Source organism: Lagenorhynchus albirostris, chromosome 20, assembly GCF_949774975.1.
Source record: "Lagenorhynchus albirostris chromosome 20, mLagAlb1.1, whole genome shotgun sequence".
In the NCBI taxonomy this organism is placed as follows: Eukaryota; Metazoa; Chordata; class Mammalia; order Artiodactyla; family Delphinidae; genus Lagenorhynchus; species Lagenorhynchus albirostris.
Genome location: NC_083114.1, coordinates 11,825,748 through 11,851,933, shown reverse-complemented (window position 1 = coordinate 11,851,933; position 26,186 = coordinate 11,825,748). Strand labels below are relative to the sequence as shown.

General features: G+C 56.7%; 2 protein-coding genes across 9 annotated transcripts in view; both read right to left on the bottom strand.

Annotated features, from left to right (window-relative positions):
• The window catches only part of CAMKK1 (calcium/calmodulin dependent protein kinase kinase 1), a 33,557-nt gene extending 19,145 nt beyond the window's left edge, over nucleotides 1-14,412 (bottom strand). For 5 of the 6 annotated variants that reach the window (XR_009537492.1, XR_009537491.1, XM_060133691.1 and 2 more), the window contains exons 1-4: nucleotides 2,628-2,749; nucleotides 2,111-2,512; nucleotides 1,164-1,211; nucleotides 343-396 (exon numbers count right to left, since the gene is read on the bottom strand). Coding sequence is in view for 4 of the 6 variants with exons in the window: in XM_060133691.1 (XP_059989674.1) it covers nucleotides 343-396; nucleotides 1,164-1,211; nucleotides 2,111-2,512; nucleotides 2,628-2,660 (537 nt within the window). In the remaining 2 variants the exon portion in view is untranslated. Of the gene's footprint in view, nucleotides 1-342; nucleotides 397-1,163; nucleotides 1,212-2,110; nucleotides 2,513-2,627; nucleotides 2,750-9,306 lie in introns of those variants that run through there. The other variant, XM_060133694.1, reaches the window with a different exon arrangement.
• Nucleotides 2,406-26,186, bottom strand: part of P2RX1 (purinergic receptor P2X 1) — a 28,220-nt gene continuing 4,439 nt past the window's right edge. Inside the window, exons 3-14 of one of the 3 annotated variants that reach the window (XM_060133697.1) lie at nucleotides 20,092-20,239; nucleotides 19,720-19,791; nucleotides 19,194-19,263; nucleotides 18,856-18,952; nucleotides 18,472-18,552; nucleotides 18,068-18,209; nucleotides 16,280-16,407; nucleotides 15,755-15,845; nucleotides 15,270-15,335; nucleotides 14,929-15,030; nucleotides 14,719-14,818; nucleotides 2,406-2,512 (exon numbers count right to left, since the gene is read on the bottom strand). In XM_060133697.1, the coding sequence (XP_059989680.1) occupies nucleotides 14,753-14,818; nucleotides 14,929-15,030; nucleotides 15,270-15,335; nucleotides 15,755-15,845; nucleotides 16,280-16,407; nucleotides 18,068-18,209; nucleotides 18,472-18,552; nucleotides 18,856-18,952; nucleotides 19,194-19,263; nucleotides 19,720-19,791; nucleotides 20,092-20,239 (1,063 nt within the window). In that variant the 3' untranslated portion in view covers nucleotides 2,406-2,512; nucleotides 14,719-14,752. Of the gene's footprint in view, nucleotides 2,513-7,619; nucleotides 7,965-14,607; nucleotides 14,819-14,928; nucleotides 15,031-15,269; nucleotides 15,336-15,754; nucleotides 15,846-16,279; nucleotides 16,408-18,067; nucleotides 18,210-18,471; nucleotides 18,553-18,855; nucleotides 18,953-19,193; nucleotides 19,264-19,719; nucleotides 19,792-20,091; nucleotides 20,240-26,186 lie in introns of those variants that run through there. The other 2 variants (XM_060133696.1, XM_060133695.1) reach the window with 2 other exon arrangements.

Genomic DNA, 26,186 nt, shown 5'->3' with positions numbered 1-26,186 from the left:
GCTCTCCCCTTAGAGGCATCCGGCCTCTGCTTGCATATCCCCAGGGTCAAGAAGCTCATTCCCGAGAATTCCCTGGTGGTCCAGTAGTTAAGAATCTGCCTTCCGATGCAGGGGACGTGGGTTCGATCCCTGGTCAGAGAACTAAGATCCCACATGCCGCGGGGCAATGAAGCCCACGCGCCACAGCTAAAGAGCCTGCATGCAGCAACTAGAGGGAGCTCACTCTGTTCACAGGCAGCCTTGTCCTCTGTCTTAGCACAGCCTCTGCCCACCCTCCCAACCTCCTAGGGCCCAGCTTGGAGGGGCCCTAGACTCACATAGTGAGTCTATCCCCAGACTCACATAGTGCCTGTCTTCACTTTCGTTGTAGGCCAGCCTCACCACACCGTAGGCACCCTGCAGATAGGCACAGGTCAGCCCCCGCTGGACAGGACAGCCTCCCCCAGGACTAGCCCAGGAGAAGGGGAGCCTGAACAGCTCCAGCCCCCTCCCCCCGCTTCCCATCTCCACCCCTGCCACCAGTGGGCATAAATTTCAGGCGGGCAGGGAGAGGGCTCCTATGCCCTGGTCACTGCCCCTGCCGGGCTCAACACAGCTCTATGCCTTCCCCAGTCCCTTCCATCAAAAACTCTGGGGAGGGGACTTCCCTGGTGGCGCAGTGGTTAAGAATCCACCTGCCAATGCAGGGGACATAGGTTCGAGCGCTGGTCTGGGAAGATCCCATGTGCCATGGAGCAACTAAGCCCGTGTGCCACAACTACTGAGCCTGTGCTCTAGAGCCCGTGTTCCACATTAAGAGAAACCACCGCAATGAGAAGCCCGCGCACCACAACGAAGAGTAGCCCCCGCTCACTGCAACTAGAGAAAGCCCGCGCACAGCAACGAAGACCCAACACAGCCAAAAACAAATAAATAAATAAATTTATATTAAAAAAAAAAAAACCTCTGGGGAGTCAGGAATCAGGAGTCATCGCCCACCCCCCACCCCAGGTGTTTCCTATAGAGGACAAAACTTTCCTCACTTCCAGGCTAGGACCTCCTTGGCCCAGCCTCACATTCCCAGAGGAGGAGAGGGGATTTTGCCAAGCAGAGGATCTGGACAGGCTGCCTCCGCAAATCCCCCAGACAAGTTCCCACTGCTCCTGGCCTGCCCCCAGGCCTACCTTGCCAATCTCACTCTGCAGCTTGTACTGGTTCAGCTGCACACAGTCCTGGTGGGGGAAAGAGAGAGGACATCAGGTAAAGCTTGATCCAGAAGCAGCACTGCTCCCACTCCAGGAGCACGTCCAGGGCCCCATCCTGGCCCCAGGCCCCTTGCTCCCAGACCCTGGCTCTCACCCACCTTTCAAGTTTACATAGGCAAGTGAGGTAGTGCCAATGCCAAAAGTGAAGCCGAAAGTGACAAGACTTGGAGAATGTTTGAAAACATGAATGGTGAAGCATGCCTATGCTTTGCTCCCTAGGAAGTGGTGGAAAAATGCACTGATTCCTACCTGGATGCTGGGGGCTGGGAGACCCTGATGGGAGAAACCCATGAGCAAGTATTTCCAGAAGCAGCTGAATGAGGAGACTGCATGGACAAGAAAGATGAGGAGAGCCTTGGGGACAGGAGACCAGAGCCCTGGCTCAGGCGTGAAAAGCTCAGCTTCTGAAGCCTGGAGATTGCTCAGTACTTGGGTTCCCTTTCAGATCTAAGTGGCAAGGACGGAGCCCAGAGGCTGGAAGCCTGCTGGCAGCTCCTGAGTCAGAGCAGACTCTAAGAGGCAGGATTAGAGGTGGAAGGTTCAAGCTGGGGAAGACTTGGGGGACAGGAGGACGCACTGTCTATCTTCAAATCTCTAAGAGGACTTCTTGGGGGAATAAGGGAGGGACCTATTTCCTAGGCCTGGACTGGGGGTGGGAATGGTGAGACTTACAGGAGGCAGCAACTGGCTCAGATGAAGCTCCCCTGGGTGGGAAGAGACCATGTAGTGAGGTAGTGAGCTCCTCAGCTCTGGGGGTATGCAAACCAAAGGCTAGACAGCTGTGTGGCAGGGATAGGAACAGCAAAGGGTCTTCACTGAGGACTACTGAAAAGCTCGTGGGCACCCCCTAGCTCTGCCCCACCAACCTCTGCGTCCGAGATGGCCACATGGTGGGATTCGATGGTGGGCCTGCGCCATGCCCGTGGGGAGATGTGGCTGGCAGGCCCTGTGGCGTAAGGTGCAGCCTGGGCCTCCAGGCAGCTCCCCGCTGGCCGCTCCTGCAGGGAGAACTTCCTAGCCGAGAGGCCGGGCCGGGCGGCGGGGCATCTTGAAGTACCGCCGGGGATCACGGAGGCAGCTCTGGCCCGTGGTGAAGGGTCCACACAGTTCCTGGTGGGCTCTGGGCTGCCATCTGTCTCCTCCAAGTGGGCCACATCCATGGCTGCCACTCGCTCCACCAAGTCTGCCCGAGGGTCCTGGCAGCAGACCGCCGGGCCCCCCTCCATTGCCACAGTCAGCGGGTTCCTCTGTGCAGCCTTATTGGGAACCTGAGAAAAGAGGGCAGAGAAGCCTTCAATCCCGGCCACAGAGCAAGGAGGTCAGACTTCCAGGCCCTTCTCCCATCGTAGCCACAAACTGTGAGTCCCACCTCCGTGTCTTTACCTGGCCTGTTCCCTCTGCCTGGGTTGCCAGCATCCAAACTCAAGTCTCCCTACTAACTAAAGGAATTCCAGGAACTCATCTGGCTCTGCTGCACACCAGCCCTCTAGACCTCAGTGTCCGCATCTGTGAAACAGGCACAGTCACATCAGCCTTCCTGGCTTCACAGGGAAGCAGGGAGAATCTGATACTCTGGAGTCAGGACAGACAGACATGGGCAGAACACTGGAGGCCCAGCAGTACTGGGAGAAACAGAGCCCCAGGTCAGCTCAGGGCCCCATCCAGCAGACAGCGCAGTGACTCACAGCCCCACCCCCTGACAACAGAGCATTCCAATGCTGCTGCTGTGGCCGCCTGGAAGCTGATCCAGGCCCCCCCTCCACCCCTCACTGCCTCCAGGAAGACTTCCCTGGGTCTCCAGCCTCTCCCACCCATCTCACTTCCTCCAGGAGACCCTCCAGGGCCACGGGGCAAGTCTCCCATTCCTCTCTTCCCTGCCCTAGCAGAGCCGGCAACCCAGGACAGGGTCCATTAGAGGAGGAGGCTGCTACTTTGGTGACTGTGAAGAGAGACTTCACTGCACTTATTTCTCCTGGTTTTTCCTTCCAGTTTATTCATGTGGCTAAAATGTTCCCCACATCTGTTCAGGCTGAGATGCTCCCCCTGGCCTGGCCTTATATCCACACTGGCCCTATTGCAGTCTGAGCCTCCAGGCCAAGGACTAACTCCAGCTTGAACCCCGAACCAACCTTCAACCTCCAGCCCCAGACCTCACACTCAACTACAGCTCTGGGCTGAACCCTGAACCAGGGCTGAACCCTGATACTCAGGCTGGGACTCCATTTCTGCCCCAGGCTGAGCACTGGTCCCACCCCACTCGATGCCCCTCCCCTTTCCTGGACCAGACTCAGCATCTTCTCAGGAAAAGGAAGTAAATGGACTCCTGACCCTCTGCCCTTCCTGTCTGGCGGTAACTTGTGCTGTCACCACACAACAATTTTGAGAACGTGGTCTCTGTTACACCCCTTATTCCCCCATCACCTTGCTTTGACAGATGTCAAGGAGGCGGGGTTCACTGGAGTCCACTGGCCACAGAGGAGCCTGGGCTGGGTTCCAGTCCTGCCGGCCAACCTGCTGTGGGCCCTGGGCAGCTCCTTCCTGACTCTGAGCCTCAGTCTCCCCATCTGTACCACAGATGCAGGACCTTCCCAGATTCCTAAGGCCACAGCAAAACTTGGAGATGGATTGTGGGTAAGGGTGTGGTCCAGACCCCCTGTGCCTGGCACACAGTGTATTGTATGAGTAGAAGCCTGGTGGAGCTGATGTTGGCATGCAGAAAGGAAGGGAGAAGGGAATTTAGACTGGCAACAGGAAAAGACATGGACACTGGACCTAAAGGAGTGAGGGGAGTGGGGGTTGGTGAGGCTAGAGCATCAGGGAGGCCTCCCTGGAGAAGGTGAGAGTGACAAGTAGGAGTAGAACATTGGGGAGGACTCTCTGAAGTAGGTGAGGAAGGGAGTAGGGCTGGAGCATCATGGAGGCCTCCTTGGAGGAGGTGGAATGGAATTAGAGCATCAGGGAGACTTTGGGAACCAGATGGAAGCCAAGGCTAAAGGGAGCCCTAGAAGCCTGGCCCACCCTGTAGGTGGCTCACCCTGCCGCCGCTCCCCCTCACTCTGTAGGCCCTTTTTCTCCCACCAGAATATAAACTCCACAGGTTAGGGCTCTTGTCTGCCTCGTCTCCATAAGATTACTGGCGTCACCAGCAGTGCCTGGCACAGAGAAACAGTAAATATTTTTTGAATGAACGAGTAGTTGCCATAGTGATCATTACAGTCCTGGCCCCATTAGACAGATGGAACAGCAGAGAGGGGGAAGGAGACCCCAGGGAGCCTAAGGCAAGCCCATGGCAGGGAACAAATGGCAGTGTGCGGACCTCCTGTCCTCTTGTCCACAGCAGTGACCGAGGGGACTGAGAGTCACCCCAGGCAGAGGTCACAGGCTGCCCTAGCCCATCAAGTTTGCATAGGATTTCCCTGAGGCTGTTACCCCAGCCACAGGCCATCCTCCTTCAACTCTCTTTCCCTCTTTTCTCAGGTTGGGAAAGTAGGGCTCAGCAAGGTCACACAGCAGGTCAGGGCAGAGCCTTCCTGTTCCAGTTTGGGGCCCTGTTACCTGGTTGAGGACCCAGGCTCTGAAGCCAGGCTGCCAGGCTACGCTCCTTCCTGGCCATGTGCCCATGGGCAGGTGACTGCACTCCGTGCCTGGGTTTTCCCCATCTGCAGAATGAGGTTAACAGCAGTATCACCCGCCCGCGGGGCTGTGAAAAGGAGTGAACACCCTTCCCGGGCTCAGAACCAGGCCTGCCACTGACGAAGCCCCGTAAAACGGAGTTGTGCTGCCGTTGTTGTGATTGCCTGGGACACGTGGTGGCCCAGATGGATGCGCGGGCGGCACAAGGCAGCTGTGAGGGCTGACGTCAGGCCCTCCGCCCTCCCTCCCGCCTGGATCAAATTCAGGTGACTAAGCACGTCTGTGCAGGAGGCGCCCTGGGGAGGCCCCAGGTTCCTGCCTCGTGTCCAGGAGACAGGGCCGTGTGTCCGCGTGAGAGAGTACGTGTAAGCAGGGCTGTAGGCTCGGGGTGACAGTGTGTGTGTGTGTGTGTGTGTGTGTGTGGCTGGGGGCAGTGGAACGCACACAGGAGGGCATCTGCACAGAAACAAGACTCTATGGGTGTGGTCTATACTTGTGGATAAGTGTGTTCATGTGCATTGTGTGCCTTTAGGTCTTTGCGTATGTGTGTCCCAGAATGGGGGGTGGGGCCTGCACCCCTCGGGGCCATAGCAATGTGATCCCACAGCATCAAGTTTGAACTTCCCACATGGTCAACAGTCTACCAGCCTGGGGCTGCCTGCTGGGCTGGGCTGTGTGTCTTGGGCAGGACCCACCCCTCTCTGGAGGCTCACCCAGGGGTTCTCTCAAGGCCCTCTCTAAGCTGAGGCCTCCATGCACACTACATATAAACTGACTCAGCAGGTGGCTAGGAGCCACATGGGCAAATAGAAGGACAGACAGGCTGGCACCCAGGCCCAGGACAGAGCAAGGACTCCTATGGGCGTGGGGAGCCTCCCAGGGACCAGCCTGGTCCTGCAGCCGAGAATGGCCAGGCTCAGGCCCTCGCTCACTGAAAAATGCTACCCGAGTCTGTCCTCGCAGCCTGTGACTGTGCTGTCTGGACGGGTCACTGAACTCCTCGGGGCCTCAGCTTGCTCATCTGTGAACTGCACAGACAGCTACCATCATGCCGCCTCCCAGGGCTATGGGAGGAAATGGATGAGGCTGTGAACGTTGAAGAGGATGGTGCCTGAGCGACGTGGAGCTGGGATGAGTCTGTGGCACGGCCACCGAGAGCGAGCCCTGATGTACGTACCAAGCACAGCCCCATATCTGCCCCCCGCTCCCAGGTGGCCTGGCACATTACCCCCTCAGGCTTCTCCTCCCAGGCTACGTCCCTCATGCACAGGTGTCTGGCTATTCCCAAGGGATGCAGACCCTGGCTCCAGACCCTGCTTGGGCAGCCCTCCCCCTCAGGATGTGCCTCATCACCTGGGTCCCTCGGAGGAGGCCCAGCGCAGGACAGAGCAGGGGTATCCTGCTCTCATCCACGCTGGTTCAAGCAGCCTCTCCTGGGCTGACTTCAGGTACCAGTCAGGCCTCACCCTGAGTTCTGGAAGGCTGCTGGGAACTCAGGGCAAGGTTGAGCAGGGGTCGCGCTATCATCTAGGCAAGACAAGCTGTGGCCCTGGCTGGCAGAGGGCAGGCCAGAAGGGAAAGCTGTAAGGAGGTGGTCCAGTCACCCGGGCCAGACACAGAAAGTGGCCTTGACATCACTGGGCTGCCTCACAGGAGCCATGTTTATGCTCCTGACAAGTGACTGGATGGCCCTGGCAACGGTGGCCTCTGTGGCTCCCGCCCCCGCCCAGGATGACTCAGTCCCCTCGAGGGAGGCCCAGGCGTCTGTCATGCTCGAGGACGCCTGCTGTGAGGACGCGCCCCCGCCCCCCCATTCCCAGGGAGGCCCCAGGCACCGAGATGGGCTCTGTGCCTGATTCCGCACGGCAGCCCTCAGCACATCCTGAGCGCCCTTGGCTGAGAGTCTCCAGGCCTCCCCCCTCCCTCTGCCCCCGCATCCTCCATAGCAGGTCTGCGCCTCCTCCCCTCCGTGTTCCCTGGCAGCTCGGTTCCAAGAGGCTCCAGTTCAACTCAGCATTTCCCTGAGTCTGCTCTTCCTCCTCTGTCCCCATTGCTGAGACGAGTGCCCCCCCTCCGCAGTTCTCCCAGCCCAGAAACCCAGGAGCCCTCCTTATCAGCCATCTTTTCCCTTTTGCCCATCCTTATCCCCCCTAACCCCACACTTACTCTCCCCTCTGGCTGCAAGTCCCAAACTGCAGACTCTGTTCTGCTGCCAGGCCTTTGTCCAAGCTGTGCCTTCTGCCAGAACACACCTCCCTCTCCTTTGCTGCTGGAGGGCAGTTCAGACATCTCCTTCCTGATCTCCCCACTGCTGTGCTGGATGAGGTCACCGAGCCCAACTCCTTAAAAAGTCCAGACGCAGACCTCCACTTTCCTTCCCCCCTGTTTCCGCCACACAGGTCACCCGCCTCCAGGCTCACACCCCAACCCCACCACACCCCATCCTCCAGACCAGTTGCTAGAGGGAATATTCCTAACATGCAAATTTGGTCTCAGTTCTTCCAGACCTGGCCTTCCGGGATCTTGGAATCTGGAGGACAGGAGAGCAGGAGACCTAGACTCAGACTGGGGCTCACAGGCTAGGGAGCAGCCAGGGACACAGACTTCTAGGACGCAAACCCAGGGTCATTCATTCATGCAAGAAAAACTCATTGAGCACCTGCTGTATATGCCCAGGCACTGTGCTAGTTCCCAGGAAATAAAGCAGCGAACCAAAAAGACAAAGTCCCTGCTCTGATGAAGTTTAATTTCTAGTGGGGCAAGAAGCAACAAACAAGAAAGCCAGGAATTAATAGATGGTATGTCAAACAGTACATGCTATGGAGAAGAAATACAATCGTGTCAAGCGGAATCAAGAGTGAGGCACTGGGGGGTGCTATTTATACAGGGCGATCAGGAAAGGCCTTTCTGATGCAGGATTTGAGCAGAATCTGAAGGAAGTGAGGGAGCGAACTGTGTGGATATCTGGGGAGGGCATTTTAGGCACAGCAACCGCAAAGGCTGTGAGGTGAGACGGTGCTTGCACTGTCTGAGGAACAGCAAGGAGGCCGATGTCACCAGAGTGGGGTATCCACGTGTGAGAGGTACCTGATGGCAAGCAGAGTTACACCTGGATGACAAGGCCCAGTCATTCACTGTGCCTGGCCTCACGGATGGCTTCCTGGAGGAGGTGGCATTTAAGCGCTTTCATGATTGCTGAGTACGGGTTTCAGAGGAGAGGATAGAAGTTCACACTGTGCATGACAGAGAGCCACTTCCTGGCTGGGGCTCAGGGCTTGGCTTTGGGGGTCTTTTTGGACAGAGACCAGGAGGACTCGAAAGCCAGAGGAAGGTTTTGAGTAGGGGAGTGACTCGATTTGGATGAGGTTTTAAAAAATCATCCCTCTGCCTTCTGTGGGGACTGAGGGTAAGAGGCCAAGGAAGGGGCACGAGTCCCCAGAGTCTGTGGGCCTAGGACACGGTCTGGCGCACGGTGGGTGCTCAATCTGTATGCACTGAAGGAAGGAGTGGGGGCTGTGAGGGCAGTTGGTGCACCCTCAAGGACACAAGCTGTGTGCTCCTCCCACTTCCCGGCCCACTTGACAGATATACAGCCCCATACGAGCCCACCGAGGCACAGTCCTGTGACCTGGGACACAGCCTTCTCTACACACCCCTGCACCCTCAAGATACACACACACACACACACACACACACACACACACACACACACGCACGCACACCCCACTCCCGGAGCAGGCACACGCCGATATCCGCGTGACCCGCCCGCACACACCACTCCATCCTGTAATGCACACAGGCACACTCCTGTGCCCACGTGACACACGCACACCCGCCTCCAAACACCACACACAGGTCCCTGTGCACGTGTGCACCCTCCGAGCCACCAGTTCTGTGCCTGTCGGGCCGCCGAAACCGCAGCATCCACCTCCGCCGCCCTCCTCCACCCCCCGCCCCAACCAGGGAGGACTGCGCAGCTAAAACCACTCGAGTCGCATCTGTCCCATTCATCCCCCCGCCCCAGCTCCAGCACGAAGACTCGGAGGTGGGCAGTGTGGGAGGAGCGCTCCGCGCAGATCCACACGTGGGTTCACCTGTCTGGGCCCACTCCGCATAGACACGGCCTCCCACCAAGAGCTGGGGCTGGGGTAGTACGCCAGGTATGGACGCGGTCCCGCAGACCAGAGCTGGGAGAGGGACGCAGACGGCGGGGCGCCCTCATAGATGCGGTCCCGGATGCCGGCGCAGACAGAAGCAGGCTCCGGGAGGCACCTAATAGACTGGGCCCCGCAGACCGAAGGGGGAGGATCCCCGCATGGACTAGTTCTCGGCTGTCCTCGCAGACCATCCTTCTCGCCTGCAGGCTCCGAGCAGACGTTCAGGCGTTCGTCCCCTCCCGCTCCCCCGCCCCCTCCCAGCCGACCCCTACCTCGGTGCCCAGCGAGATTCTCCGCGGCCCTGAGGACGGCCAGGCTCGCTCCCGCGGCGCGCATCCCGCCCCGCCCGCCTATCCAGGGCCGAGATCACGGAGCTCAGACCGCCGGCCCCTGGGCTCCAAGCGGCGCTTGCTCCCCAGCCAGCCGCCGCTCTCGGCGCGCGCTCATTGGCCTGGCCGCGCGGCCCCCCTCCGGCACCGCCCAATCAGAGCCCAGGACTCCCGCCCGGCTCCTGGAAGGGAGGGGCCGCGGCGGGCGGTGGCTCTGTAGGGGTACCTCCCCCTGCGGCTGGACCGGCCTCGTCACGCCCCCATCGACTCGCGGCAGGCTATCTGGGGTCCCCCGGAATCCCTCCACGCCGCGGCCTGGGCCCCTTAGCTGGACCTGGAGGGTACGGTTGCTTCCCCCATAAAACCCTTTGTCCCCCAAACATCTCGGCCTGGGAGGGGCAAGAGCGCACCCCTGCCCGCGGAGTGGGGGGCGGGGATGAGGCGCAGTGAGTACTAGAGGAAGGGCGAAGCGAGATCAGCAAAGGGATGGGGCCCGGGCCGAGGGCCAGGGAGGAAGGCCTTGAATGGTAGACTCAGGAGTTTAGCCTTCTGCTGCGTGGAGGGTAGGGGAAACGGGAAGCGGTTTTAACAGAATGCTGGGGTCATAGTCGGATTCTCATTTGGGGAAGGGAGCAGGCAGCAGGAATGGCGAGCTGGGGCAGGACGTCTTGACCTTCGTGGTAGCCCACCTCTCCCCTGGCAAGCTCATCAACTCTTGGTTCAATTACATTCTACACTTGTGTATCTATCCTCTGGCACCTCACCCCACCGCTTGTCCAAGACAGAGCCCCATATCACTCCCCCAAACCTGGCCTCTTATGTCCCTGTCTCAGTCTGGAGCCAGACACCTGGGAGTCATCATAGCCTACCGCTTACCTGTTCCAACCAGTAGATCACCAAGTCCTGCCCATGCTGCTTCTTAAATATCCCTGGAATCCACCCACTTTTTTCTGCTTCTCTGCCCCTCCCTTGGCTCAGGTCACTATCTTCTTGCACCTGAATTGCTACAGCAGCCTCCTCATTGGCCTCCCAGCTCCGTGCAGCCTCATTGCCCTCCCGCACGGCCCCCACCCACTTGCATTTCTCCACCTGGTGGCCAGAGTAATATTTTAGAAACACAAGTCCAACTGGTCAGCTCCTGCTTCGGAATCTTCCATGGCTCACCAGTACCCTGAGAATAGATCTAATCAGGCCCTCCATGACCTCAGTCCTAATCACCTGCCTCACTCCTTTCAGGACTTGGTTCAATGCCCCTTCTGCCAGACACACTTCCCTATGAGCTCACTGCCCAGAGTGGGTTAGCGAGTCCTCTTAGGGACTTCCTTGAAGTGAGCATCTGTTTACCTGCCTGTTCCTCCTCTGGACTGGGAGCTCCTTGAGGGCAAGGACCATGCCTGATTCATCCAGCACAAAGCCTGACACGTTGCTTAAAAGATGTTTGTCGAATGAATAATTAATTGATATGGCGATTAGGGGGTTGGATGTGTGTGGTTGGAGTTCAGGAAAGAGGGCTGGGCCATTGAGACAGTTTTGGGAGTTGTCCGAAGGGACCCATAGTAGGGCCATGGGAAAGGCTGAGATAACTTCAGGGCAAATAAACAGGGGCTGAGGACAGAACACTTGCTTTTAGGGGGAAAAATTTCTGTACCAGGTAGGATCAGTTTTGACTTAGATAACAGAAATTCCATGTAAGAGCCTCAGGGAAGACAGTCCTGGGCTGGTATGGTAAGCAGATGAGGTAGGGGGTCCCCGAGGAAAAGAACCAGATGTAGCATTTTGACATAAGAGAAGCCATTTTTGGCCTAAGCCGTTTTTGTAATCTAACCCTGGCCACAATGCTTGTCCTTGAACAGGTCTCAGTAATTAATGATCATAAGGGAACAAAAGAATGGAGGAACAAGCAGCTGTTATCAGGTGGAGAAATAACAATAGCAAAGATAATAGAGCAGTTGTAAAGACGCCCAGTTCTGTTTGAGTACTTCAGATTAGCCTGAAGTACTTTCTTAAAAGAGCTGTTTTGCAGAATTTAAACCCCCTTCAACCACCAGATCAACTAGAACCTGAGGGATGATGTTGATCTTTTCTGACGCTTCTGTCAACCTTTGCCCCAATTCTATGATGCGTACACTGCCCAAGCCTCTTCACGAATATGCATGTACCCGTAGCTTAACACTTCCACAATTTTGCCATTTGGGGAGACACTGCTTTGGGAAAGATCCCCAGTGTTCTCCTTACTTGCCTCAGGTAATAAGTGTCTCCTTCTCCCACTCTTTGGCTTGGTTGTGTCTTTGGGCTCAACACCCACCAGAAGGTGAACCCAGTTTTGGGGTAACAGTATGTCAGCTGTGCTCCACAAAGACCTCCCAGATGTGGCTCTTTCCACTCACTACTCCAGCCACTTCTGGATTTGACCCTTGTCCTCGTGATTCAGGATGGTGGCTAGAGCTCCAGCCATCACGCACACATTCCAGGCAGTGGGAAGGAGACAAGGATGAAGAAGAAGAAGGCAAAGGATCTGCACCAGCTCTCTTTTAAGGAAAGTTCCCAGAAGGCGTCACATGACACTTCCACATACATCCAATTAGCTATAACAGTCACATGACCAGACCCAGCTGCAAGAGGAGGCTGGGAAATGCAGCTTCCATTCTAGGCAGCCACATACCCAGCCAAGAACCTGGGGACAGCTAGCTGACTCTGCCATTGAAAGAGAGGATAGAGGCAGGGGCAGAGCACTACTGTGTGCCAGGCTCTGTGCTAGGTACTTTATGCATCTTATCTTACCCCAACCTGAGTAGAGGCTATTATTATCCCTGACTCACAGAGGAGGCTTGGAGAGTTAAGCAACTTGCCCAAGGACACACAGTGACAGAGTTGCAATTGAAAACTATCTTATCCCTACACTCCAGGCTGACTGGAAAATCTGGAGAGGGTGGGTCCTAGGAGCTGCTGGAAGGAAATCTTTCAACAAAGGAGGGCTCAGCCAACAGTGTCAGAGGCTGACAGGCTGAGCAGGATATGGGCTGAAGTGTCTGCTTGCATCTGGCAACAAGGACGCCGCTGGTAACCTTGGCAAGGGCATCTAGAAGTGGGGGTAGGGGCTGGAGGCCAATTGTAGAGGGTGGGACCCAGAGGGAAGTGTAGACTGGTCTTTCTGGAATGGTGGTGGCAGTGAACGGAGAGCAGGCAGAGCAGCAGGGAAATGTGGGCTGCGAGGAGGCAGGAGGGGAGCGGGAGAGAGGAGAGGCAGCCTCCAGGCTGGGGGAGGCATGATTTCCAGGGAGGAATCCTCTGCTCACTCGGGAGGGAAGGGGACTGGAGGTGCACAAGCGGGTAGATGTGGAGAAGGAAGGGAGGGAACAAGAGGGAGTGCCTGTCTTGTAAAATCCGAGGGATGGCTCTTGGCCGGGGAAGACGGCAGGAGGCCAAGGGCCTGAGGGAGAGGGGAGGGGCTAGCCTGTGATGTTCAATATGGTAGCCACTAGCCATACGTGGCGAGTTAAATTCAAATGAATAAAATAAAAAATTCAGTTCCTTGGTTGCATGAGCCACATTTTAAATACTTAATGTCCACAATGTGAATACTACATTGGACAGATAGAGACTGTTCCATCACTGGTGTCGGACAACACTGGTCTAGACAGAGCATGGTGATGGGGGTGCCCAGAGACCCTGCTTGGCCAGAGGGTCATGCCCACAGCAGGGTCCCTGGAGGATCCTTCCACACTGTCTCCAGTCAAGACCTTCCTCCCCTCTTTGGGATTCCATCCGATCTCCCTCCTGGGACAGCCAGCCCCTTCCTCACCCCTGCTTTCATGAGGCCACTCCTGGGGTCTCTGCTTGTCCCAGTGCCGGGCCTTTCAAAGCCGGGGGAGGGGCGTGAGGAGGGTTGGAAAGATCTCCAATGATTGGGGCCGTGCCAGGACAGCGGACCCTGGATAGAGGTGAGCCGATGCCCAGCACTGCCTCTGCATAAGGGTCAGCTCACCACCTCCCACGGAGAGACCCAGAAGGATCTCAAAGATCGCTCAGCTCAGCCCCGTGTTTCACAGCTGCGGACACTGGGTTTCAGAGAGGGCTGGGAAGAAAGGGCGGAAGGCAGAGGTTTGAACTCGTTCACCAATCCTCTTATTACACTCCAGCCCTTGATTTCCCAGACCTTGTGTTCACACAGGGCCGGGCAGGCCCCGGGAGCTGGGGCTGGCTCACAGGCAGAGAGCCCAGGATTCGGGTGAGGCTCCCACGCCGACCAGAGGTAGCTGAGTAAGGATTCATCACTAGAAGGGGCTGTCCTGGCCTGACACACTTGAGGAGAAGCACATCCCCACAGAGGCGGGGTGGCATGGACCATGAGTCTGCGCCTGGGGGTGTAGGTGTGTTCAGATGGTTGTGTTTGCAGGGCCCAAGCTGTTCAAACACACAGTGTGGATGGGAGGGGGGGCTGTGCGTGCGGGTGAGCGTGCATGCGGGTGAGTGTGCACGTGGGGGAGGAGTGCATGAGACACCGTGTGGCCTGTGAGCACACCACACACCTGCTCAAGGCCCGCACCTGCCAGGGGATGCCGGCCCCAGCTAAGTCTGATACCTGATCAGGAGCGGTTCTAAAACTTAGGTCCTGAAAATGACCTGAAGAGTTTGCTGTGCTTGCAGACCATGTGGCCAGACGTGGAGTTTCTGGTCCCGGAGGTCTGGGGCGCGCCCAGCTGCTGGCACTGCTTTTCTTTTTTTTTTTTTTTCCTTTGGCCTCGCAGCTTGTGGGATCCTAGTTCCCTGACCAGGGATCGAACCCAGGCCCCTTGGCAATGAAAGCGCAGAGTCCTAACCACTGGACTGCCAGGGAATCCCCCGGTGCCAGCACTGTTGATAAGCATCCCAGGGAAATCTGGGGTCAGTAAGAAACAGGGTTCAAGCAGAGCTGTCCAACAGAACTTTCTGCGATGCTGGAAACGTTCCATGTGGTTCAATAGGGCAACCACAGCCATATGTGTGTATTCAGCAGTTGTAATGTGGCTATTTGAGGAACTGAAGTTTTAATTTTATTCAATCTTAATTAATTTAAATAGTCACCGATGGCTAGTGGCTGCCATATGGGACAGCAGAGGTCTGGAGACATGAGGGAGTAGGATGGATGGACAAGGGCCCAGAGGGAGAGGCATAAAACCTGGGGCCAGGAGTGGCTGAGGCTGGTGTGAGGCTCCCTTGGGGGCTGCAGAGTTGGAGCCAGAGCCCAGAATTGTGCAGGTCTCTCCCAGAGTCCACCCTGAGCTTCCGGCAACCTGGTGTCTGCCTGGCCGAGAGGGTGGGAGCGCTCCTGGGGAGACCCCTCCACCCTGGCTGAGACCCCACCAGGCTCCCTGCCTGCTGTGTCCAGTAGGAGGGGGGGGGACAGAGGTCAGGATGTCTTCACGTTGTCCTGCAGAACCAGGGTGGAGCTGGTGGCCGCAGGGTCGTGCGCCCCCTGTGTAAACATTGGGGGGATGAAAGTCATCCCGGGGGAAGCAGCTGGTTCCCCGGCACAGACACGCAGGCCTGGGGCCTCTGCAGGGCTGGCTCCGGGAGTTCTCTTACCGGCCCTGACCCCATGTCCTCCGCGTACTTGAACTTCTTCTGCTTGTAGTAGTGCCTCCTGGGCAGGATGTGGAGCAGCAGCAGATCGCAGAGAACCGTGGCCTGAGGGGCGGCGCACGGGAACCTGGGGGTGGGGACAGGACCCTCCACTCCCCACCTCTGTCCTGCCCCAGCTCTGGGCCCCAGTTTCCTCAGACATACTGTGTGCGGGTCTAGGGAGGTGGGGTGGGCTCAGTAATAGGGAACAATTTTGGTCAGGTCTAGGATGGGAGCCTTGTTGCTGAGGTGTGGAAGGGGAGGGCCTGACCCCGGCGCAGTGACCCCATGACCTCAGCACTTACCACCCCAAAGATGCCAATCCCAGAGCCAATGGTGGTCATGGTGGGGATGATGTCAAACTTGCCAGCCTGGTGGCAGGGCCCAGGGGAAAGAAGGTTAACAGTCAGAAGGGTCTGGTGGAAAAGGCCTTCCACAGGAGCGCTGAGACCGGGCCGGGAGCAAGGGGCCTTCCCCACCCTCCACTGGCAGCTGGTCCCACAGCCTGCTGCCCACGGCTCTGGCTCTGCATGGAGACCCAGCTGCTGCTTGGGAGCCCTGGGTTTTGACCTTGACTCTGCCCTCCCTGGACAAGGGGAGACAGTGAGGGAGGTGTGGTCACAGGCTGGAAAGCCCTGCCCTCAACAGCATCTGGGTCCCTCTGTTATCAGATGTAGAAGTGCTGAATGAGGCCCATCCAACTTCCTGTCGCCTCTAACCACAGACACCTAACAAGCACCGGCAGGAACCGAGAGTGTGTCTCTGGCTACCCCTCACACTGGACACTCACCTTGCCGTCCACGAGGATGTCAAAGCGAATCCCAAACACCTTGAACAGGTGCCGGTAGTTGGTCCCATTCTCCACGAAGTGCCTGGCAAACCTTGGGGAAGGGGAGAGGTTGCAGGAGAGGGTGGGTGATGGAGAACTGTCTTGGGTCCAGAGTTTCCACAGCATCAGGGATACAGGAGCCCTTAGAGGTCCATGAGGACAGCCCCGTGCCCCCCAACATTATATAGAGGGGGAATCGCAGGCCTCATTCCAGGAATGCTGTACTCAACCGCTGCCCTAACTCCTGATGTGGGCAATCTCCCCAGCCAGTCCTGGCCAGGTGGGCCTCAAGGGAACCGAGAGCCAGGGGCAGGGCTCAGGCCTCTGGGCTCGTGCTCCCTGCTTGGTCAATTCCGGGAGAATGGGAGTTTCCTAGGATCCGCTGCTCCCCTCCCGGGGACACTTGCTTGGCCTTAAGGGGTTCTGGGAGTAGAAAAGCCCGCAGGACGCCAAGGAAGGATGCACTGGTGGGGGCCCGGCAGGCACCTGAAGTTGAAGCCTTGAGACAGTTTTTTCTCTTCATACAGCCCGTGGAACTCATAGACGGGTTTGCAGTGTCGCACATGCCAGTCCAGGTCACAGTGCCAGTCGATGGTGATGCCTACCACCCCGCCCTACCAGGGACACAGGCCCTCAAGATCCGGGGTTTAGGATCAAGAACTCCTGCCTTACAGCTGGTGCAGCTGTTTTCTGTCTGTTTGAGAAGAGACACTGAGAAGCTGCTTCAGGGTTGAGGTCCCATCACCCTCTCTGGTCCTGCCTCCCACCCATCACATTCCAGCTTTCTGACAGTTTCTAGAATACACCAGGTTCTTCCTACCTCAGGGTCTTTGCACAAGCGGTCACTCCCCCCACCCCCCCCCCACCCCCGCCCACCACCATTCCCCACAAGGCTGGTTCTTTCTCATCCTTTGGTCACTTCTCCCGGGAAGTCTTCCCTGACCACCACCCCCAGTCTAAAATATGCCCTTGTGATTCCCTCTGTGTTCTCTTCTAGAACACGTGTCACTTTGTAACCACACATTTATTTTGTGTGATTATTAACACATCTCTTCCAAGACTGTAATCTCCACAAGGGTGGAGCTGTCTGTCTCATTTGCACTGACTCCTGAGTCACAGCGCAGGAGGCAAGTAAATAGCTGTTGAATTAAAGAGGGAGTCTGTAAAGACATGGGCTGGGAAGAGAAAACCTGAGAAAGTGAAGCCCCTCTGGGCGAGGCAAGGATCAGGGACAGGTGGGCTGAGCAAGAGGAGAGTTGCGTGTGGAGCTGGGCAGCTAGGCGGGAGGCTAGATGCCTACCGACAATGGTGATGGGTGAGAAGTTCCTACTGGGGGTGGCAGGGAGATTTTTAGGAACAGGGGAAACTAACATTCAGCTTTCTGGTCCTGTGTGTTGCTACTGTGTAAACCCCCTCCAGGGGTTGGCAAACTGAGGCCTCAGGGCCGAATCTGTTTACACATTGCCTGTGGCTGCCTTTGCCCTACAGCAGCTGACCTGGGTGGCTAGAACAGAGACCATGTGACCTGTGGCCCATACTTATTCTCTGGCCCCTTAAAGAAAAAGTTTGCTGACCCGTGTTCTCCATAAAGGCACTGTGGGTGAGTCATTTTGGTGTGTGATGTCACAGAGAGGGGCTGATTTCCATCCCTGGATCCCACAGGAGCGGATGATAAGGCTCACAAGGGAGCATGTACCTAGGGTGCCTTGGGCCAGGCCACCCTGAAGTGCTGTCCCGTGCCCTCAAGGCAATCCTGAGAGACTTGCACTATTACTGCTCCCACTTTACAGGTGCAAAAGCGCAGACTCACTGAAGGTAAGAGACTTGTCTGAGCCAGGATCTGAACCCAGTCAGACAGGTCTGTGCTCCTTATAAGGTAACGTTTCTCTGGGAATCCCACGTGACTGTGTGCATCTCAGCCTCCAGAATTCCCAGGAAACCTGGGCAGGCACAGGATTTCTCAGGGCCATGGGCCATGGGATTTAAGCTGCTTGTATCTAATATTTAAAAAACACTGGGCCCTCGGAAGACAGCCAAGTGACATCTGCCTATGGCCATTCATTCTGGGCACCTCCTCTGTGCCAGGTCCATGCCAGGCCCTGCTGAGGAAACAGGCCTGAACCACAGGGGCCCCCAGTATTAGGGGATAGATCTATATATATGCTCGGCCCACGCTAGGGACTGGGTGCGGTGCGGGGGTTAACTGGGCCTGAAAAGTCTTTTTTGGCCTGATGATCTGGGGGCCCAGCCCTCCCCACTCGGCTGGCACCATACCTTCTCGGCCAAGGTGCTAAAATTCTGGCCTGACTCTTGTACCATATAGCCAAGCTTGAAAACTGGGCACAGTGGGTGCAAGGTCTTGTGATAGAGGCAGGTCTTCATGTAGGCGGCATCCACCTCCTCCACCAGGTTGCGCCTACAGGGGCAGACGGCATTGGTGGTGGCAGCATGCCGGCTGGGAGGGCACCCACCATGCCCGGGAGCTCTGGGGACCCCTCCCGGGCCCTAGAGACGCCCCTTCCCTAGCCCTTGGAGACTGAAGGCAGCCCACCCCAGGGGCCCAGCCCAAGCTTCTGCCTCCAGAAGGAACTCAGCATGAGTGCAGGGTGACAGAGGTGACAGGTTAAGACCGGCTGGAGCAGCCTCCGCCTGCATCTCTGCCCGCTTTTCCCACAAACCTGGTGACCTTGAAGCGTGGAAAGCTGATGCTGTTCTTGATGAAGAGAGTGAAGTTCTCGGCCTCTCGGAGAAGGGCAGGGCTGGAGGAGACGGCACTCACCCACTGCCCCCTCCCCAGGAGTCCTTCGTGTGCCTACCAGAGCTGGGCTTGGCGTGTGGGGCTGTGAGGGCCTATGGGATCTTCCTGAGTCATTGGAGGGGTGGGCATGCTGTAATGTGGACTCTCAGGCCCCTTGAGCAGAGGCTGGGGCATCTTTGGCCTGAGCTGCACAGACGGGGTGAGGGTGGGGTTGGAAGAAGGGGGGACAGAGCACAGATCCAGATGCTCCTCTAGTCTGGGCTGGGGACCCTGCTCCCAGCTCCCTGGAAGGACAGGGCATTACCATGGGATGTTGTCATCCACCTCCACGGGGCACCAGCCAAAGATCTCACACGTATGCACGATGTCGTTGAAGGCCACACACTTGCCTGTGCGGATGCCTGGAGCAAGGGTGGAACCCCTGGGTGCCCACCCCAAGCTGGGGGTGCAGAGGAGAACCCCCAGGCCCCACTCCTAGGAGCCCCCATTGATGGGGCGCCCAAGAGCAGAAGCCTGGCTGGTTCTGGGACAGGGGAGGCCAAGGTCAGGGTGGCGGGAGGAGAGAGAGCAGGAAGGACATCCTGGTGGAGGAAGCCTGGAGCTGACAGGCTGTGGAGGGGGACAGGAGGAGGCCGACCTTACCTTGGGCCTTCCTTTCTGCCTTTCCCGGGGTGCAGCCACTATTATTCGTGCACGTGCCCCCTTCCGGGTTCTGGGGAAGGGGAGAGCTGCTGGCCCCAGGTCCCCTGGGTAGGGTCCTAAGAAGATCCCCCCACCCCCTGCATGGCCCTAGGGTGTGGGGCAGAGTCTCAGACCCCTTTGGAGTGACGCTTAATCACAGCCTCCTTCCCCCAGTCCCCTCCCAGGACCCTCTGGGCTCATGCCCAGCTGCCCTAGTGCTGATGTCACAGCAGGGGTAGGGGAGGCTGGGGTTTGGGGGTTGGGCAGGCACTGAGGCTCAGCATCCTGCGTGGCACACAGCTGGGAGGGAAGCCTCAGCAACCGCCAGTGGTGGGCCATTACTGGGTGTGAACTTATGCCTGAGATTCCACCACTGTGGTGCCACAGGAAGCCTACCTGGCTTCCCCTCCAATGCCCAAGGGGGCCTCCTCTTCTATGTTATTTTCCCCTGTGGGTCCAAGAAGGGGGGATGGGCAACAGTCCTCACCTCTGCACAGTGGCCTTGGGCCTGCCGGGGGGTGGCGATAAAATTGGTCATGACCACAAAGGAGTTGTCCCCCTGGAAGTGAGAGGCAGGGGGAGGGGAGGGCAGGGCTCTGAGCTGGGAGAAGAGCCCCAAGAACCCAAGCACTGCCCTAGCAAGCCCCCAGAACCCACAGGACACCCAGCAGCCTCCATAACCCACGACATCAGACTGGGGTGATGTTATGAGGCTGCTTCCGCCCCTCACTCACAGGGAATCTGAGGCCCAGAGAGAGAGAGGAGCTAGGCTGGTCCCCCAGGGAGGTGGGACGGAGCCTAACCCAGCTCTGAGCCAGCAAGCCCTGTGGGTGGAAGGTGCACCCCCGAGTCTGCTCACCTGGGCTGGGAAGACGTAGTCAGCCACATCCCAGACCTGGGGGCCCAGGCTTGGGAGCTTCGTCACAGCCAGACCCTTGAGTTTCACAGACACGCTGCTGATGAGGCCACTCGAGGTCTGGTAGCCCTTCTCATAGACAAACACCCACCTGCAGGGGGGCAGAGGGGCCAGAGTTGGCCGGAGCCATTCAAGGATGGCATGAGGCTGTGGGCCACCGCCCCTTCCGGCACCAGCTGGACGTGTCAAGTCCTTTCCCTTCTCCTCCCCAGACGCGTCTCTGAGCCACTCTCCGTTCCTAAAGCTACATCTGGGACTGGAGGCTGGAAATCCTCACCTGCTCCCCCTGCTGGCCTGTGCCTAGGGTTCTACCATTCTTTTCACTATAAAAATACTCTTACTGGTTGGCCAGGGAGCAGAGCCCCTGAAGGTCTCTTTCAGAGCCTTTTCCAAGAGTAGCATTTGTTGGAGGCCAAGCTGCTTGGACTCCAGTCTTCATCCCTATCTCCTTCCTTCCTGAGCTCTTCCCGCTGAGAAACAGCAGAGTATGATGATGGCCGAGAGCCTGGCCTTTGGTGCCCGAGAGCCTGGGCTTGAATCTCACAGGCTGTATGAGCTGGGGTAAACTAGTCTCTGTTTAGGGCAAATCCCTCTCTGTTTCAGTTTCCTTGTAAAATGTAAACAATAATAGTACCAATACTACTTATGTTGTGAGTTAATGCCTGTGAAAGCACTTGGAATGGAAAGGGGCATGGGCTAAGCACTGTATAGACATTAGCTACTATTATCTCAGCCATGCTGGGAGCTCTTGGGGAGGGGGACTGACTGGAAGGGAAACCGGAGGGGCAAGTGGCCCTTTGAAGGGCTCACAGCATCTGGCCCCAGATGAGGCCCTTGTGGGTGTGGGTCAGGCTGGAGGTCTCCCAGCTTTCTCGGGAGATTCTGGCCTTCCCCTCCCAGCATCAAGAACCCCTGCTCCTCTGGGTTCTCCACTTCCAATCTGGGAGGTTTAGTGGGGTCAACCTCCCTCCTAGCCCCACAGTGGGGGGCACACGACCAGGGTTTGCCAATCAATGTTCCATTGCCCTAGCAACAGCCATGGGTCTAAGGATGGGCACACGACCCTGAGGAGTTTCAGCAACGCAGCCAGAATTTTTCTGGGAATTACTGGGAAAGAAACATCCTCTCTGTTGGGTGGCTAAGCAAGGTATGGTTAGTCATCTGTGTTACCTCACGGAGACAGCAAGCCTGAGAAGGAAGCCAGCTTAGAGAAAAGCCGGGCCAGTAGATGGAGAGGGGCAGACTCCTGACAATGTTGCTTGAGCACCTGGATCCTGCCACACCTGAAGCATGTTGAAAAGTCACTTCTGGACTTCTCAGTCATACAAGTTAACAAATTCTTTTCCTTTATTTAAGCCAATTTGGGTTTGGTTTCCGTAGCTTACAAGTGAGAGTTGTGGATAATACTTCTCTCCAGGGTGTGGTCCCCTTCCTTCAGGAAAGAATCTTGGCAGATTCATTGTAACTCCGTGTGTGTGTGTGTGTGTGTGTGTGTGTGTGTGTGTGTGTCCATGGTATCCATCAGAGTGTGTAGCTGTGTATCTCCAGGGCAAACCTGTGAGCACACTTGTGGCTGTGGCTGACTGTGGGGAGGTGTGTTTCTGCCCCTGTCACCCCTCACCCTACCTTTAGCCCACCCGTCCAAAGCAGAGCTCAGAGCCCTTCTTCTGTCCCCCAGAGCTCAGGACCCATGACAGAGTTCTCCAGGCCTCCTATTCCCAGTCACCGCTAGCTCTCTGGGGGCTGTCTCCCTGCTCCAGGCTCCAGGAAGGCAGCCCACCAATGTCGTCCTCTCCCCTCCTATAGTCTACTCCTCTCCTTCTCCAAGCCCCCTCGACCCCCAAAGCCTGGTGCTGGAGCCCAGACAACCCCTCCCAAGCTTAAGCGTGGTCACTGCTGCCCCCTGCAGGTCTCAGATGGCAACAGGTGAGGCATGGCAAAGCCTGAGCCTGCCTGCTTGCCTCCAGCCCCGTCAGGGAGGGTGGGGCATCACCGATTCCCCCAGTCTCCTTAGGTTCCTTCCTCCAGGAAGGCCTCTGGCTCCAGGTCCAAGTGTGAAGTTGCTACTGAGGGGGATGACGGGGAGCTGCTCCGCACTCTGAACACGCTGCAGGAGAGAGAGGTCACCGGCCTGCCTCCTGGGCCCCCCATCCCTGACATCCTAGTAGCAGCATTTCTCTCTTTGCTCAAAACCAACTCCTCACCGTATAGATAGAAAAACTGAGGCCTGAGGGAGTGTCCCTCCCGAGTCAGAGGCAGACCCAGGCTTGAGGCTCCCCAGCCCAGGACCCTGGCCCCTCCACTGAGCAGTCTGGCATCAATGTGTCTGCCAGGAGCCACACGGAGGCTGTGCCCCGGGGCTGATGTAGCCATTCCAGGCTGTGTCCGTTCCCAGGGGCTGTCAGTCCTGTGGCCCAAATCTGACATCAATGACCTTGGTTCTGATAATACCGGAATGACCATGGCGCCAGGCCTGTCCCTCCAAAGCCATGCTCTCCTTGATCCGGTCTTGTGGTCAACACCCCAGGAAGGCCACCAAGGGGGTCTGATGCCAAAGACACTGGCATCTTCAGAAGCCCCTCCCCTTCCAGAAATTCTCTTTTCCATTCTCTCCTCCTCATCCTCAGTAGTCTCTCTTCTTCAACAGCCCCTTGTGGAAGAGGCCACATGGTGGAGTGGCTGAGAGTGTGGAGTCACAGAGGCCGAGGTTCACACACCAGCACCTCCACTCACCAGCTGCGTGGCTTCAGGCTAAAGACTAAACCTCTCTGAGCACTAGACGTCTCAGTAAAAGGAGGTGAAGGCACCTACCTCAAAGATGCTGATCGTTCCACAGATATTTACAAGCAAGGCCCTACCCCTCACTGAGCCGTGGGCTGGGCTCCAGGAGAAAAAGAGTCTAGGTGATGGTGTGGAGGACGTTCCCATGAGTTCTTTTTAAGGAAATTAACACAGTGCTTGGCATGCAGCAAGCACATGATAAAATAATCCTATTTATTTACGGTCTCTGGTCCTCCTTCACCAATTCCTCCTTAAATGTCGATCTGTCCCCATCCTCTGGCTTCCATTCTCAGCCCAGGCAGAACCTTGTGTGTGCTGTTGCGGGCACACTTTGTCCCCGATTTTTTATCTCCACTTCTGCACTCTCCTCCGAGATTCGGTTCCACACATTCAGTCATTCAACAGATATTTGAAAAACAAACCAAAATTCTGCACTCAAAGAACTTATATAGGGGCTTCCCTAGTGGTCCAGTGGTTAAGACTCCGTGCTCCCAATGCAGGGGGCCCAGGTTTGATCCCTGGTCAGGGAACTAGATCCCACATGCCAGCGAAGATCCTGCATGCCGCAACTGAGACGCGGTGCAGCCAAATAAATAAACATTTAAAAAAAAAAGAACTTATGCAAATGTTGAACCTCCAACTGTTTGGTGACACAGATTCCTCCCCCCTGCCCTGCCTACCCTCCCACCCCCCTCCCAGACATCTCATAGGTACCTCCAACTTAACTTGACCCTTTGGAAAACAGTCTGGAAGGTCCTCAGAAAGTTAAACATGGAATTACCATTTGACCCAGCAACTCCACTCCTAGAACCGAATACCCAAGAGAACGGAAAACATGTCCACACAGAAACTTATACACAAATGTTCACAACATTATTCACAAGCAAAAAGTGGAAACAACCCAAATGCCCAGCTAAGTGTGGAATTTCCATACAGTGGAATATTATTCAGCCATTAAAAGGACTGAAAACTGAAACGTGTTACAACCAACGTGGACGAACCTTGCAAACATGGTGCTAAGTGACAGAAGCCAGACACAAAAAGGCCACATATTGTACGATTTGATCTTTATGAAACGTCCAAAATAGGCAGAGCAAGGGGTAGGGAGGCGCGACGGGGAGTGGCTGCTAAGGGGTGTGAGGCTCCTTTTGGAATAGCGCAAACGTTCTGGAATTAGATAGTGGTGATGGTTGCACAACTTCGTGATTACACTAAAATCCACCAACTTGTGTACTTTAAAAGGGTGAACGTTATGACTTGTGAAATCTATCTCAAAACAAAACTTCAACCGGACCAAACTGAACGCCTCATCTTCCCACAGAACTTGCTTCTCTGGTGCCCTCATCCTGAAGGACGGGGCCATACTTGCCCCAACCCCCAGGCTCACAGCCTGGACACGGCACCCTCCCTCTCATGCCCCCATTCTTTGCATCCCTCCATCCTTCCCATCTCCCCTTGGCTTTCATCAAAGAACCCAGAGGGCTTCTTGTGGGGAGGCTGAGACACAAGAGGAGCTGGGGCAGATGCCGGGGCAGCTCTGGCGTGCGGCAGGGAGGACAGGGCGTGTGGCTGGTGATACAGGGTATAGCCTTGGGCCACGGGCTATTGGGCAGAGCACCCTTGGAGAGAGGCAAGACCAGGCTCCGGGCCCAGGAGGGACTGAGTTCAGAGCTGGGGCCCACACCGGGGCTCAGAGGTTCATCAACATGCAGTCTGCAGACAAGTCAGGCTGATGATTTATGTCTGTAAGTGTTTTGACTGAATCATCAACCTCTAAAAACCAAGAGATGTTCCTTTCACCCATAATTTCCAATTTCCCACTGCTCTTGAGAAGTCAGGAACTCTGGCCATGCTGGGCACATGTCCTGATGCAGCAACGGTGGGCAGAAGCTGAGCTGTGGCCATCCCCAGTGCGGGGCCCGCTGGGATGATGACCTGTCTTCCATGCTCGCTGCTTCTGCCTTGGCCTCACCCTCACCTCTTATCACTGCTGCCTCTTCACAGCTGTCCTGCCTCTGGCCTCCACCCCCTACCCCAGCACCTGCCTGCCCTGGGCCTTCCCCTGTTAGACACCCTTCCATGGCTCCCCACCACCTGCAGGAGAAAGCCCATATCCCTCAACTCAGCATTGAGAGGCCTGAGCCAGTGGCCCTGCTCACTCCTCCACTTCCTCTCCCTGTCTCTATTCATGCTCCCTCAGCCTAGCCCTAGTGACTCTTTGGGTGTTCCTTCCCTGCCCCAGGACCTTTGATCACACTCTGCTTTCCAGCAGAAGTGCCTGAAGCGAGGTGGGTACCCAACCAGGCTCCACCAGTCAGGACATTCCCTTTCCTTGGCCATAACAACTGGTTCTGGGATGGGCACATGACCCAACCACAGCCGATAAGAGATGGACCTGGGACTTTTGCTGGAACTCTGGAGGAGAAGACGCTTTTGTGCCCCAGGGCTGCTGGTGGCCATTTTTCCACTCTGAGGGCAGAGAGCCTGCCTGAGAATGAGGCCTCCACAGAGGAAAGCAGAGCTGAGAAGATCCTGGCTAGCTTCCTTGGAGAACCCAATGGGACCAACCTGAATTCCTCATCTTCCCATAGAACATGCTCCTGCACCCTCATCAGGGAGGATCCAGCCAGGCCTGAAGCCCACACTGATTTTTCAGTTACACAAACCAGTTAATACCCTCATCCTCCCTTGTTAACCCATTTTGATTGGGTTTCAGTCCCTAGGAACCAAGAAGTTCCAGCTAACTCATCCTCATCTTCTCTCTCTCCCCCTGCCCACCCTGTACCCCACCTCTGTCCCAGGGAACCTGACACAGGCCTAGGCACAAAGAAGATGCTATGGAAGTGTCCCTGGATGTGTCTCTCCCAGCAATAATTGGTATCTCTCCTTATCTCTGATTGGTGCACTCCAAGATCAGAGGCATGTGATTTCATGAGCTCTGTGTAGGGGCGCACAGGAGGCCTGAGGGAAAGCCAAGAGCAGGACTGCCTGGACTAGAGCCTCCAGGCCTTTGCTCAAGGCTGGTTCTACCACTGTGCCACCTCCTCCAGGAAGTCTTCCCAGGCTCCCCTCCCCAAGCAGCATTCATAAATCCCCTTGAGACCCTCCTGTGTGTGCAGCCAGAGCCCCCCAGACAGGGACATATCCCAACACACCTCTTGTATGGGCCTGCGAGGTCATGGATGACAGCTCACTGCCTGCACACCTCCAGTTACAGAGAGCTCATCACCTCCCAGGAGACAGCTTTAACGGCAAAT